Genomic DNA, 16,138 nt, shown 5'->3' on the forward strand with positions numbered 1-16,138 from the left:
CCTACTGGGGGGTGCTGCTAGCAGCAGCTGCCCAGTGCCATGGCGGCCGCTGGAGAGCACCAAAGGTAAGCCGGTGGCAGAGTGACAGGCAGCCCGGTGCCGACTGATCTACGGATCGGTACCAGTATCCGGACCGGGGGTTGGGGACAGCTACTATAGATGCAACAGCTTTAAACTTAATTTTAAAACCCAAATTAGATCTATTAATTAATGTTTTATTGTTATGTAATTGATTGAACGAGATGTTTTTAGTTCAATGCTACCCCATGAGCCTGCTGGGGTATTGTTCGCTATTACTATTATTACCTATTACAGTTCTATTTGAATGTGCAAACTCTTTCTTAATACCATTAGATTATTTCACTGCACCTTTGGATAATGAGTTCCATAAATTCTGTGTAGGAAACAAACCTTTCCCTTATGCCAACCTGAACCTGCTGCCCATAAATTTAACTGGGCAATCCCTCCATCTACCACTGAGACAGGAGAAAGTACTTTTTCTGTCTGCATTTTTTATCCCTGTGTCTCAAGTGTTAACTGCTATCCTCTGTGCATACACAAAAAGCCACACAAAGGAGGCAGCTATAGTTGCAACGTAGGGTTCTGCAAAATGGGATGAACCTTCAGGTCTTCATAATAATCTCTCTAATCTCTAAAATTAATCTGGACAGGAAGACGGTGCATTCTGTGTCAGAGCCTACCCAGTGACAGGTGGAGCGCTGTCCAGCCAGATACTGTGATGGTGTTGCAGCGGAAGAGAACTTGTTGATAGGAGTTGCGAAGAGGAAGAAAATGGGATCACCCCAAGACCTTTCACTTCACTCCCCACATTTGACTTAACAGACAACCACCATGCCCCATCATGGCTTTAAGGTATAGAGATTTTACAGTTTGGATCAAAACTCAAAGGTGTGAATGAGACAAGACATGTATCCAGAACACATACACATCATACAGGTAGACCTGGGCCCATTCTGCCCACATTGGATAATGCACTTTCTATGCACTTTAGAAAGAGCCTCTTGTGGCGCAGGGTGGTAAGGCAGCAGAAATGCTGTTTGAAGCTGTCTGCCCATGAGGCTGGGAGTTCAGTCCCAGCAGCCGGCTCAAGGTGGATTCAGCCTTCCATCCTTCCGAGGTCGGTAAAATGGGTACCCAACTTGCTGGGGGGTAAACGGTAATGACTGGGGAAGGCACTGGCAAACCACCCCGTATTGAGTCTGCCATGAAAACGCTGGAGGGTGTCACCCCAAGGGTCAGACATGACCTGGTGCTTGCACAGGGGATACCTTTACCTTTATGCACTTTAGAAGTAGATTATCTTGTTCTGCACAGGAAAATCCAGCTGCAAAAAGTGCATTATCCAATGTGTGCAGAATAGGCCCTTGAGAATCAGGACTGATTGTAAGTCCTTCTTAACTACACAAACCCAGGTCAGCAGTCACATAAAATGTACGGTCCCTTTTTGCCTCATCTGAAAAGCCAGCCAGGTAGGCATTTTCTAATAAGCCCAGCGCATTGAACACCCACAGCCTAGCTCTGCTCTTCTTCTATGTTAAATGAAAAAGAGGCTTCAATTGAGCCTGCAGTATGATGCAAAACAAGAGCATCTATTATTTAACCACAGATGGCACCAGCAGCCGCCGAGCTTGACATTTTCCCATCCCTCACTGTGAGAAGCCCCCACCCCCACACCGTGCTTTGGCCTGCTGCAATCCAATCATTTCTGGCTTCCCGGTTTGATCCTAAGGCCCTCTATTCCACATCACAGAGGGATTAAAATATGACCTCAAGGTTAATGGGCTGGTGTTTTTTTTCCTTTGAAGGCCTGTTAAGCCAGCCAAAGGGGGGGGGGGTTAATACGGGATCCCCCCCCCCTAAAATAAAAGAGGTAACCAACAACAAATATTTTACACATCAATAGGTAGCATTCATTCACTGCTATTTCAGAATGTGCACAGAAAGGAATCTCCCAACAGTGTTGCTTCAAACAAACCAAAAATTGTAGAACAATTAAAAAACATACCAATCTGGTCAAGGATCCAGTGCCAGCATGTGTTTCTGACGGCATCTGATGCACCTTCATTCAATCACAATTGCCAGCTGACTTCCATTTCCAAGGAAACAATGGGTGACCTCTAACCTTTCCCAGATTACAAAAATGTAGCTGTGGAAGCATTCCTCCTGACCCCAACAACTGTGCTATTTATTAAAACACCAAGAGATGTCAAACCCAAGTTGTGCTGTTTGCTAAGTGGCTCTCAGGCTAAGAGATTTAGAAATCTTAACATTGGCAAAAACACAGCTATAAAGATAATGAGATCAGGGAAAGAGGGGGGGGGGGAATCTTAAAACCACTGCTTAAATAAATGGGAAATCTGCACCTGTAAAAAAACAACAACTGCAAATGGAATCTGTATGTGCTCAGTGCTTGTTCTGTTTCTAAATCTTGTTACCCTCTTGCATTTCTGTCGACCTGATGGATAAAAACACATATTTTGATCTGCAAACAGACTAAACAGACTGGTGTGGCAGCCTTTGCTACAAAAACTTTCCCTCTCCATCTTGTTTCCATGATCTTTCCCTGTGGACACTTTCACTCTTCTTTCAGCAACTTGTAAGCCTGAATATTATTTACCCTCTACTCAAATCCTGAGTGCATTACATGTATTTTAAAAAGGGATTTAAGCCCTAAACCTTGGAATGTGGTCCTAGGAAAGTGCATCTCATGTCACGCTGAAAAATACTTTACTGCTAGCAAAGAAAAACCGTTCTATTTTACAACCATGTATTAAAGGTACAAAATGGTACATCCCGCCCCCATCTTCAGACCAAAAACAAAAGCCACCAACCCAAGCAAAATACAGACTGATAACTGGATTGGGACACAGTTCTGTCAGGGCAGGGTTAACAGAATGTAAGATGGAAGAATGCCAGTTTGCAAAGCAGCTTGAAACTCTATCTGTTTTGTTTCTTGGGGAGTTTTATGAGATATCACAAACAAGTGGAGCATTTGAAGAAGAAAAAAACAAGCCCTGCAAGAACAAAACACCTTCTAGAACAGAGGCAAGTGATCTTTTAACACTGCAGGGGGGGGGGGAAATCTCCTAAAGGACCCACTATCTCAATACCACAGCATGTAGATTCTCAGAGGCTGTAAACAAAACAATTGGGACCAGGGGGGCATGTAGCACACATTTCAATTCCTCTATTGCTTTTGCTTCAATTTACAGGGCTCAGCGAGTGATAATACCAATAAGTGCAAAAACAGCTAGACTTTCATATCCACCTCAAAAACACAGTTTCCAGTTTAGTTATAACTTCACTGCTCTTTCTTGCCTAACACCCCATCACCTGTTCAATGGTATTACCCCAAACCGACCAGCTTTTAAATTAGTAATACAATGTGTTTCTTTTCCTTTCTTTCAAAAATTCTGTTTTGAAGTGGATATATAATGCAGGATTGCTTTTCCTTCTCAGCACAGCCAGAAAAACACAGTCAGACTTGACAACCGGAGGGGAGGGGGGGGGAGAGCAGGGAGTAAATGTTTCACTGGCTACAAGCAAAGTCAGGATTGTTTTCCTGATCCATTCGCTCCCAGTGCCAACCAAAACACAATCCAGTGCCCTTAATCTAGCAAAGAGGCCCCTGACAGAGCAGAAGCGAAAAAGAAGCAACCTGCTGCATTTGGGGAACGGCAGGCCTCTCCTCTTCCCTTCTGGAAAGAATGACGCCGAAGATGGGGAAAGGAGAGCTTTAGTTCTTACCTGATACGAGCAGTTCTCCTGGTGTACCATCTCAGTGCATCATACAGAAAGCAGTTACCAAAAAGCCAGGGACATCTACAGAAGCCACGCAGTTAAAATGTGCAGCATCCGAAGGAGAACGCCCTTGCGAGGAGAGAGGCTTCCCGCAGATTAAAATGGATGCTGCTTCTGCCGTTCCAACCTGCGCAGTGGCACTGCCTTGGCTAGCGAGGAGCGTAGCAGAGCTCTTCTCCTCAGGGAATGAGTGGTGAGGTTTAATAACGTGGAGCCACGACCGCTCTGGGGGAAAGGGGGGGGGGGTGCCCGCTCATCACTAGCACAATCAGCCAATTATATTATAGACACAAAGGAAAAAGATCTGTGAGAGGCTGCTGCGACCTTCTGGTGCTTTATGAAGGCAGTTAACTCATGTGGAAACATTCTAGTCCTCATTAAAAAAGCAAGGGGAGAAAGGAAGAAGATAAATCGATAACATTCCCCTCAAACCGCTGGCACCCTTCTCCCTACAGTCATTTTTCCTGGCAGTGCAGAGAGTATCATTTGCAAACCTCTACTGGTACAGTTCTAATAACTTCCCAAAAGCCAACCACACAACACTGTGTGTGGTATTTGGTTTAGAAAAGGTAATATAATTTTGAACAAATTTGATTTGTTCTGTGAAATAATATTTAGGGGCTTGCCAGCTGTAAATTCCTGGAGGTTTGGGGACTAGAGCCTGGGAAGGTGAAGGAGATTTGGGGGTGGAGCCTGGGAAGGGTATGACAGAGTATAATGCCATAAAGACCGCCCTCCAAAGCAGCCATTTTCTTCAGGCAAATGGAATTCTGAAGATTTAATTCTGGGAGATTTCGAGGCCCCAGCTGGAGGTTACCAATCCTAGACGTGCAACTTGGATATTGCCAAATTGATACAAAGTCTGATATTTCTTGTACTAGATTGGAAATATCCAAGATGTTGAAAAACCTATTTTCAATATTTTCTAATTCTGATACTTTTCTCCTGATAAATACTGGGAATATCAGGAATCAGGTCAGGAATTCTTTCATTATTAATTGCTAATCTGTGGCGAAAGAGCCCTTTGACATTTAAAAGGCCATTATTTTCAAAGGACAGGTCTGACCTCTGAAGACATGGATGGATTCAGAATCTGGAACAGAAGAATTACAAAGCCAGTGGGCTGGATCCAGCAGTAAAGCTCTGTTAACAAAAAGGGGGGTATTTTTATGATTCACCCTTTGGTCTCTTATTTTGTTCAAGGGAGGGGGTGTTATCTCCTTTCTCCCAGAAACAGCATTTCAGGATGCAGGAGGATGGGAGAAGAAAGAAAATCCCTTCAGTCACCTGAAATAATCATGAGATTGAACCTGGTAATAATTCAAGACATATGCCTTAACAAGTCGACAAAAGGAAAAAAAGCTGGAAACGTTTATATTACGTATTTCAGACAGGAGAAGTCACTGTGTGGTTATTTTCTACAACATTTTAAGTGTGGTTTAAGCAACTCCATACCTTTACAAAGAAATCCCATTTGCTCAAGTACATCATTGTTTCCCTCAGCAAACACATCAAGTGCAGACAATGGACATACCAATTTCACACAGCTCTAAGCAAGTATCTGGGAGCCTCAGGAATCCAGAATGGCCATGGTGCGTGGGCGTGTTAAGTGCTGTCAAGTCACTTTCGACTTGCAGAGAGAATGACCACCGAAATGTCCTATTGTCAAGAGCATTTCGCAGGTCTTGGAAATTAAGGTCATAACTTATTAAATCAAGCCATCTGAAGTTGGTGCCTTTTCCTGCTGCCTTCAACTTTTTAAATCTGAATTACTGAATTTGTCGAACCACCCCTCTTGGCAGAGCCATCTCGGGGCGGTGTACAACAGTTTAAAACCAAACATACAGTAAAGCACTAAAATTAAATTACTTAAAACTTAAAATGATCACAGAACAGCAGTCAGTATCTTTTGCATTCGCAAGCCTGATCCAATACCCGTTCTATCTGTGGTGCTTACGGAGGGGGTGAGGGATGGGATGGGCGGCATCCAGGATGTTCCTTGTAGCCTGGCCTCAACCTAAAGCCCAATGGAAGAACACCGTTTTGCAGGTCCTGTGGAGCTCCAACAGGGCCCACATCTCCTCTGGGAGTTCATTCCACCAGGTGGGGCCAGGACCAAGAAGGCCCTGGCCCTGGTCGAGGCCAGGTGAGCCTATTTTGGGCCAGGGATCCCTAGCCTGTTGGAATTGGCAGAACACAGTAGTTCCTTTCTAGTGATCCTTGCCCTCTCGTCACAGCATGGCGATGACAGCACTGAGAAATGGAAATTATTTTTTTCACTTGTGGAGGAGCTGGTGCCTAAAGAAAGAAAAAAATTACACTGGCTCCTAAAAATTGGACATATCCCCCTAGACCTGAATATCTCTTTTATTTGTTAAGCAGAGAACAACAGCTGTATTGTGTGATTCCTCTCCCCCGCTCCCCGGAACAGAAGTGCTTTGATTTCAGAACTCAGCCTGCTCTCAAATGTCTCTTGCACACGGCTCATTCGTCTACTCCAACACAAGGCTCTGGCTGCATCAGCAAAGGAATGTATGTAGAATTGTGCTTCCTACACTGATATGGACTGAAATAGCTATACTGCTCCAGGAGGGGCAGCTCCATGCATGCACCCAAAAAACCTTGTGGTTTAAAATCAAGGCTGGCCTGAGGCATTTTTGGTACCTGAAAAGGAAAGCTCAGGTGTATGTGGGAGGTCATCCCCTGTGATGTATACAGAAGGCCCATGGAGGCACAGTAGTTATGTCTTGCAATATTCTGGGCTTTAGCAACCCAGCTGCATTCATAACCAGTTCACTAAGAGAGTGCTAACAATTTAGATACACGAAAGCACCCTTCCCAGTGCAAAGGGCTTTTTTCCCCGTGTGATTATGCATAAGGGGCTATGTATTCCACATTAAGAAAACCAGGTCAAGTTAGTCCATCTCCCGCTGTATTTCAGCCTCCTGAGGAACTGCCAAATCACATTTGCAGCCACAACACATGCACAAAAGACAATCCTGTTTTTAAAGGACAGTTTCAGGGGGGTAGCTGTGTTGGTCTGAAGGAGAAGAGCAAGATTTGGATACAGAAGCAAAGATCAACAGGATTTCCAGAGTATAACCTTTTGAGAGTCAAAGTTCCCTTTCCTTATACCCTGGAGATCTTGTCAGTCCTTAAGGTGCTACTGGACTCGATTTTGCTGTGACTTTTGTTACACAGAGGGTGATCTCAGGAAACACTGGGTGTATCTGTAACATTTCCCTTGACCTAATCATGGTTGGGGAGAACATTGTAGGCTCATTCACTCCTCACTTTTCTCTGTACACAATTCTTCCACCAATCCATGGTTTGCTTTCCTTATGAGCAGGGGTAGTCAAACTGCGGCCCTCCAGATGTCCATGGACTACAATTCCCAGGAGCCGCTGCCAGCATTTGCTGGCAGGGGCTCCTGGGAATTGTAGTCCATGGACATCTGGAGGGCCGCAGTTTGACTACCCCTGCTTATGAGGGAAGTGGAGCCAACTCCATTAACGTTAACGATATTTGCTTTTGGTACCTGGTTAATCAGTGAACACCTGATTAATCTTAAACATGGACAGCACCAAACAAACTTCTGTGCATTTCTAATTATGGCACCCCAACAGACAAGGCCCTGGCAGAAACATCTCTCACTACCGCACATCTGACAGAGTATGGCTTCCAAGAATCACCCCAGACCATTAAAGGCTTTGAATGTGAGTCAGAACCTTGAATGTGATTCGGTCTCCAACCTGGAGCCAGTGCAACTAGGAGAACACAGGTGTAATACGTGTTCTCCATGGCTGCTGCATTCTGGACCAATTGGGAGTTTCCAGAGCAGCTTCAAAGGCAGCCCTATGCAGAACAGAAGTCTGATCTGGAGGTGACCATTGTACGGATCACTGTGGCTAGGTCAGCCTTCAATAGGCTGGATGTAAGCGGTCATGCCTCTGGTGTAGGTGGAGATTACTTATAAATCTGGGAAATCTCCAGATCCCAACTGGAAGTACAATCACCTAGCACAGATCTTTTAAAAATGTTGAGATAGGAATGCTATAACTCAGACCTTCCAGCCACCTTGATGCATTCTTTGGACCAGCTGACGTTTCCAATCTTCCAAATAAGTGATATATAAACGTACACCACAGCAATGCAAGCTGGATATAAACAGTGCAAGGATAACTAACCAAGTAGTGCCTTGCTAGGGAAGACTACAGCTACTGCACTTGCCAAAGCACTCACTGCTACTAGAGAGGTCTGTGTCTCCTTGGGATCGATAAGGTCACAAATAAATGGATTTGTGATTGGCTGGCTGACAACTCAAAGGGTGCGCATCTTTGTCTTGGAGGGAGGTGACCAGCAGAGGGAGGTGACCAGGGTTCTGTGCTGGGGGGCAGTATTTTACATTTTCCTTAATGATTTGGATGAGACAAGAGAGAGCATATTGATTGACTTCGCAGATGACATTAAATTGGGTGGGGTGGCTAATACCCCAGAGCACAACTTCTCCTCCACCCCAGAGCTCAACTTCTCCTCCTAAGGCAAGGGTAGTCAACCTGTGGTCCTCTAGATGTCCATGGACTACAATTCCCATGAGCCCCTGCCAGCATTTGCTGGCAGGGGCTCATGGGAATTGTAGTCCATTGACATATGGAGGACCACAGGTTGGCTACCCTTGCCTTAGGAGGAGAAGTTGAGAGAGTTGGATATGTGTAGCTTGGAGAAGAGGAGGGCAAGGGGTAATATGATCGGTGTGTTTAATTACTTAAAAGGTAGATGTGCTGAAGAGAAAAGATTCAAATATCCTCTCAACTTCCTGGAACCTCTTCTTTTAAAAAAAAACAACAACAACAATGTGGATTCAAATGCATTTGCACTGCATTCCAAAGTATTGGTGTTTTTTTTAAACAAAGCATCTCCTTTGGAACTTGGGGTTGAGAGGTGGACAGATAGACTACCCTACACTTTAAAACTACTTACATGCTTTTAAAAAATGGCCTGGCCTATAAAGAGAGAGGGAGAATCTTGTGGCATACAGCACCCTTATGACAAACAGACATGTCATAAAAATCCTAATGAAATTATCCTTGGCTTCACACATCATTGCTCTATCAACAGCTGAAGTGACTCAGAGTTGTTTCACATCCCACAAATTTCTGATAAGTGAAGCTTTGAAGCAGCAGGTGCCAACAGTGAAATAACAGGCCACATAACCACTTCTTGCTTTTATGGTGCTCCGTGTGTGTGTATGTGTGTGTGTGTGTTTGTGTGTGTGTGTGAGAGAGAGGAAGAAGGTATGAGGTTTCTGTCAGGAAACTAGTGTGTGTGTGTGTGTGTGTGTGTGTGTGTGTGTGAGAGAGAGAGAGAGAGAGAGAGAGAGAGAGAGTGGAGTGGTGCCCCTTCTCTATCGGACATGTATTTAGTATCAGAAGGAAGCTGTGTTGGTCAGAAGTAGAAGAACTGGACTTTGATCCAATTGCACCCTAAGAGGCCAGCAAGACTTCTGGGTGTAAGACAGACTTTCTCAACCCTTCTACCATTGAGAAACCGCTGATTAGATTATTCAGGCCTTGAGAAACCCCAAAAGGGGCACGATTGTGCAAAATATGATTGGGAAGCTTAGCTGTGACATCCCCACCTGAGGTGCTTTCCTTTCCCACCCCCTCCAGGCCCATCAGTGGCCATTTTGGGAGGGGTAGGTTGACATTACTATATATGGTCATATCAGTCAATAAATGCTAAACAAGTTTACATTAAAAAAAAAAATTCCACCCATTTGGGAAACCATTCCAGAGCCACCTGGAAACCCCAGGTTTTCATGAAACATTGGTTGAGAAAGCCTGGTATAAGCCTTTGAAAGTCAGTATGCTCAAGATTCAACCACTGGTATCTGAAGGCACTGACTGTGCCAGTGTCTGTTTCTTGTGACCCTTCTTTGCCTACCCAGGTAATTGCTGATCACCACTGTGGGATGGTTTGTGAATTTCCCCCAGGCCAGCCTGGATTCTGAAGATTTTTAGTGTGTGTGTGTGTGGGGATCACTTGGGCATGAAACTGAGGTCACTGTGGGTGGGCAGGCTGTTGTAAGTTCCTGCATTATGCAGGGGGTTGGACTAGATGCCCTTGATGGTCCCTTCAAACTTTGATTTTATTATTCTGATTCAATAGGAACAGTATAAGATACACAATAAACAGTGTCATAAAATTGGATTGCAAAGTTAGAAAACAATTTAGTAAGAATTCGCCTTTGGAATAACCACTTGCACTGTAAGATATTTAGTTTTATCTATAAAAATATTTTTGTTCCACTTGCTTTTCCCCATCCTGTAAAAGAGTTTGCCCCATTCGGGGTCTTTTATTGGAATAACTGGCAAAGGCCTGTGCAGACCAAGGCACCAGGTTCAGTCTGAAGACCAAGTGGTCTGTCAATGACCATCTTGTGAGTTCCCAGCTCTGATGAGAAAATGAACCAGCTGCCATGAGGCCTGACTTGAAACTTTATGGGAACTGATTCAACAAGAGAGGTTGTTATGATGCACTCCTGTCATTTGCTGAAGCATTAATATTGATCCAGACATCCGACATGACCTGGGAAGAAATAGGGCTGAAATATTTTTCTGCATCTACAATATTATATGTTTAAATACATTGGGCAATGGGGGGGTATCTCCCTGCTAGGCAAAAAGCTTCAGGCACATCCATGTCAAAGAGCCCTTTTCTTCTATGCACCTCCACCAAATAAATGGGCTTGTATAGAATGATCACCCTGATCTGTATTGTCCAAACTGGTTGGATATTGTCAGATCTCAGAAGCTCAACACGGCCGGCCATGGTTATTACTTGGTTGAGGATTTCTACAGAGAGCCAGGCAATAGCAAACTACCTCTCTTAGACCGTTTATGCACTGGAGGTTTCATGCTGTGATGCAGGAGTTTTAGTCGTGGCAGGTTGCCCCACCTCTTTCTGCACCCACACAGGGGAGAATTTGGCCTGGTGCACCTCATCCGCCCCCGATTTGTGCTCGTGCACAGGAGCTGGGGCAGTGAAGTTCCTAGTGCATAAACAGTCTTAGTCTCTTGCCTAGAAACCCCCTGTACATCATCATAAGTAGGCTGTGACTTGAAGATACTATGTGTGAACACATAGAATAATCAAGGTTAATAGAAAATGAGGGAAAGAGGTATGAATACAATGTACACATCACAAAAATGATTTGAGAGTTCAGGCTTACAGTCCTGGTTGGCAATCATAAGGAGCACAACTTAAAAAACCCAATCTTCCTCCAAGTTCTCAACCGATAAAACCAAATTTAAGAACAGAAAAAGAAGAAGCACAAATAGTGCTCCTCTTTTTCAGCTCTCTTTTCTTCCAGGGCATGAATTTTCACACATACTTTGAATTCCTTAGTCCTGCTGAAATGTGTCTCAGCCTCCTTCAGGCTCTGCAGTTACACCCTATCCTGGCATTTCAGGTATTTCTACGACTTAAAACCCTTAATCCTTTAAGCAGCCGAAAGGGAGGAAAGACGGAATACAGCTTCAGTGAATGCAGCTAACATGCGGCAATTATTGACTGCCTTAGGAATAACTCCATACAAAGGGGCCTCAAGAGAAATGCCTGATTTCCAAAAAATATTATCCATGTACCGGAGGGCATACCCTTTGCAAGATAGTAGAACACCTGTTCCATTACTCTGGAATTCAGACCTGGGAGAAACTCACAAAGAAGCTATAATCCAGTTACCTTCACATATACAGTTTTCTACCGTAATATAATTTTAGTTATTAATGCCAACTTCAAAAGAACTGGCACACAACTAGAAAAGACTGGTGCTTAAGAATGCTCCATTTTAAAGTCTTTTTTGTTTGTGGTTTTTTGGTTTCGGGTTCACAGAACGTTATTAGTAACATGTAGACTTTGGCTCAGATCCACTGGGGCTCTTCTGCAGGTGCAAGAATTGTTGGAGAGCAGCTTTGTTGCCTCTTCTGTACTGAAGCAGCCCAAAATGCCTCCCATCCTATTCCTAGGGCACTTGTCCCCCAGGTCCCAGGACACTTAGGGACTTTCAGGGGGCCATGGGAGAGAGAAATTTGCACTCTATGGGTGGAAATCTTTGCCCCTGCAAAAAAATAAAAAAAAAAGGAAAAAGGAAAAAAAAAAGAACAACCCTCGGGTGGCTCTAAGCCTTCAAACCCCACATGTTCAGTACTAATGGTATAGTAAGCAATGTCTGATTTGCCAGAGATAACAGAAGTTTGTTCTTCTGCCACAGATAGGGCTTCTCAACAATGCAGAGAATCTAGATCAGGGGTAGTCAAACTGCGGCCCTCCAGATGTCCATGGACTACAATTCCCAGGAGCCCCTGCCAGCATTCGCTGGCAGGGGCTCCTGGGAATTGTAGTCCATGGACATCTGGAGGGCCGCAGTTTGACTACCCCTGATCTAGATTTTGATTGCTTTGCATACCTCTGCACTGGCTACATGACGGAATACAGCATTAGAACATGTCTAGAACTGTTCAATTTTTGTGGACATCTGGAGCTCTACCACCTTCCAGCCAAAGATCAGGATGGAATTAATTGAAAAACCCCAGTGATTTGCTTGCGGAATGATTTCAGGGCTGGTTTAACCAGAAAGAAATGTATCTATTTGCATACAGTACAAAATAAAAGCAATATCTGCTCTGCTTATTTCTCTCAAGCCATAACTTGTTTGCTATAGCTGTCACATTAAAATCCTCACAGCATTATATTTTAATGCACCGTCCAACTATCTGTCCATTAGTTCTCAATTTCTAATGTGTGGTCTTTCCCCCCTGTTTATGCTGGAAAGTTACTGAGGTATTAAATAGTGCGTAGCCTTTAAAGCCATAACAAATTCAGTTCTCTGCATCCCATTTGACCAAAAAAGCTTTGCTTGGTGTTTTGCTTGAGTAATTATTAAAGCTGACTCAAAGCTAAGTTAAAAAGTGAGGTAATTCCATACGCCAAAAGCTCATTAACCCCATCTGTATTGAAGACATGTGCATTATGGTTTGCTACAACCTTGGATACAGCTAATTAGACTGCAGCGTATGAGGAGAGAAGGGATCGTGCAGGTGAGCTAGAAACATTTAAAAGGTATGTTACTGTTTGCCATTTTTCCTTCCTGAAATGCATTTTAAAAAGCCAGAATATATGTCTGTGTTGCACCCATGTGTGTTTCCAGTTGTGTTTTGTCTTTTGAAGTCTTTAGGTGCGTGTTATTTCCAATTCAAAAGGTCACTTAATTCAGTGATTTGGGTCAAAGAGGGAAGTTGACTTTACATTTTACACCTTGTACTTTTAAGGATTTCTTCACGTGGACAAAGCAGACAATCACTGCATGGGCTCTTGCTCCTTGGTGCATGAAGGACTGCTGTGTGCAAATCCATGTGAGATTCAATCAAACCATTATACCCGAAGGCGTCTCAAAGCGGCTTACCTTCCTCTCTCCACAACAGACACCCTGGGAGGTAGGTACTGCTGAGAGACTTCTGACAGAACAGCTGTGCAAGAACAGCGCTATCAGGACTGTGACTAGCTCAATGTCGCCCAGCTGGCTGCATGTGGAGGAGCAGGGAATCAAACCCTGTTCTCCTGACTAGAGACTGCTGCACTTAACCACTATACAGCTTAAACCACCTTGGCATTATATGCCTGCAAGAAATAACCTGTGTTCTGATGCAAACTGGTTTTCCATTATTATTTATTTACCTTTTTCTATACCCTGTCTTTCTCCCCAAAACAGCTGAAATCATTCTCCTCTCTTCCATTTTCTCCACCCCCAACGTCCCACCCTCGCACCTGCCTCCCTCTTCCTTGTTCCCGGGGTCCGGATTTTTATTTTTTAAAAATGGAGACCAGCCTGGAGCAACGAATAGGTGGACAAGTATGCAGGTGATGCCAGAAATCCCCCCCCCCCCAAAGTTGGGACACAATGCATGCCTGTCCCCCTCTCCCCCTCCAAAAAAAATCAGGAATGAGACTAATTTTTAAAAGTATCAAGACTCGTGAAGCCATAAGGGGTGGTGTTCAAAAAGCACTATGCATTTATGATTAGATGCATATGCATTTAAGCGGAGATGTATTAATTAAAAAAATTAGCGGGCATTGCAGGACCTTTCAAAAATGGAGAAAGGGTGCCTTGATTGATTGACAGGCAGAAGAGAGTTGCGTATAAAGTGCATTGAGGGTAAGAAGTGCAAAAAGGTGGCAGACAAGTGCGAGACAACAAAAAGGTGAGGAGTGGCCGGGGGGTGCAATAATATTTAGCGCTAAGCTATTCAGCTGGAGTAATGCTATTTTTCCTGATGTGTGGAAATGCCCATAGATTAGATCCAGGCTTACAGGCAAAAGAACAAGCCACAGGGTGTTATAATTAAGAAAAAAATAAGACACAAAGACAATTAGAACTCTTCAACTGGGAAGTCTTCAATTTCTGAACCGCATGTAAGTGGTAGAGGGAAAGGGAGTACGTCAGATTCAGGGATCAAGAACAGTATGTCCTTATGGCTCCCTCCGTACTTAGTTGGATATTGTGCTACCATTGTAGCACTGCAAGAGAGCTGGCTTGTCCGTAAAGGATAAGCCAGCTGTGAATGATTGCTGTAGCACAACAATGGCACGTTGTCCCGAGATGAATGGATGCAGCCTTTGCCTGAATACAACCAGAGAACACTGGACAAAACGGTTGAGTTTTTGGTAGTGCTTTCTGCTAACCTTTGAAGAAGGATTTTAAACCTAAACCTTTACATCTGCACCAATCTTCAAAGCATGAAATATTTTTGTTTCCGCTTCTCATATTTTCAGTGTGTGACTTCAGGGATTCCAACTCCAGTCGTAACTAGGTTTTACTCAGCAGGCCCATTGACAGTGGTGGAATTCATGTCCAAATAAGTGCTTTTAGGATTGCAGCTTTAGGCTGCATAAATCACCGTGAAGAACCTTTGCAGAAGCTTGTTGTAGGAGTCCAGAGCAGTTTTCAAGCTCCTAAAGGATTCTTTTATTACCAAGAAGAGTAGATTTACAGTAAAAGAGATATTTCAGTATCCCTTTAAAAAAAAAGAAATTCATCTCAGTCTTGTAGATATATATATAAAAATAAGATATAAAGATATTCTCCCACTTTCGGTGTTTGCTATTGTCAGGGAATTTACAGCTCAATCATAAACAAAAGAATAATATACTTCAAATGATTCCTCAGGTGTAGAATGCCTTGAAAAGTCAACACTGTCTCTTGTTTAATCAATAGTTCTCTTTTGATGTTTGGGGAAATTCTAACGTCTGGCAAAGAGGGGGAAAAAAAGCCTAAGTATGGGCAAGGATGCATAACAAGAAGCAATATGTCATTTGAGTAAGAATATTGTAATTATTTTGGTCTCTGAAGTGACCAGCCAGTGACTAATGTTTCCTGCATTTAGGAAGGGATAATGTATGAGTGTGCACTAGAAGCGAGGGAGGGAATTCATATTTAATGTTAATTGTCCACTTAAAGGCCCCTTGCCTAATTTGAAGTGACACCATGCGCAATACTGCCATGCACATTATGCCAACCCACAAGCCACCCATAACAGAGCTTAACAATTCAGTGCTTCTTTGCATGCAAAATGGCTGTAAGATGTGGACACGTGATGAAACCTGGTGGAAGAAAGACTCCAGTTCGATCTCTGGGACGTTTGTTTAAAAGATTTCCGGGAGCAGGTGGTGGGGAAGGCCTTTCTCTGACCACGAGGCAGCTGCCAGTCAGAGAAGAGGCCCATGCTATGATGTCAAATGGCACAGCTGTATAAGGCAGCTTACAGGTGAAGTTCAGGGCTGTATTAAAGGGTTCGTAGAGCCTAGGATTTATCTCTGTGTTTACATCTTCTGTTACACAGGTCTTTATCAAGCAGGAACCTGGTTATAATAAAATCAGAGTCTAGTAGCACCTTTAAGACCAACAAAGATTTATTTAAGGCGTGAGCTTTCGAGTACAAGCACTCTTCCTCAGACTATGAACTGAATCGAACCTGATTATATATGATGTGAAGGTCATCGTAGTCTTATTATTGAAGTCCCAATTTGTACATTATTATCTTTTTTACCAAATGTACCTCAAGCACGTATCAATCCTTGAAGTAACAGTACATCACCATGGCCAACAGGACATAATATAAACCAGCACCATGGACTTCAAAAGGCCCCCCTTAACTGCTCTTCTAAAAGGCTGGTGCTGGTTGGCTTCCCTCAGCAAAGAATTCCACAGAACACAAGCCACACCCAAGAAGGAACCTTTCAGCAGAACACAATCTTCTGT

At 43.6% G+C, this 16,138-nt stretch overlaps 1 protein-coding gene across 6 annotated transcripts in view; it reads right to left on the bottom strand.

Annotated features, from left to right (window-relative positions):
- Window positions 1-16,138, bottom strand: part of LOC143843039 (schwannomin-interacting protein 1) — a 448,653-nt gene that overhangs the window by 47,955 nt on the left and 384,560 nt on the right. Inside the window, exon 1 of one of the 6 annotated variants that reach the window (XM_077348577.1) lies at window positions 3,769-4,015. The exons of the other annotated variants lie outside the window; for them this stretch is intronic. Within the exon in view, the coding sequence (XP_077204692.1) occupies window positions 3,769-3,798 (30 nt within the window). The 5' untranslated portion in view covers window positions 3,799-4,015. Of the gene's footprint in view, window positions 1-3,768; window positions 4,016-16,138 lie in introns of those variants that run through there. 6 annotated transcript variants of the gene reach the window in all.

This window comes from Paroedura picta, chromosome 8 (assembly GCF_049243985.1).
Source record: "Paroedura picta isolate Pp20150507F chromosome 8, Ppicta_v3.0, whole genome shotgun sequence".
Taxonomy (NCBI): domain Eukaryota; kingdom Metazoa; phylum Chordata; class Lepidosauria; order Squamata; family Gekkonidae; genus Paroedura; species Paroedura picta.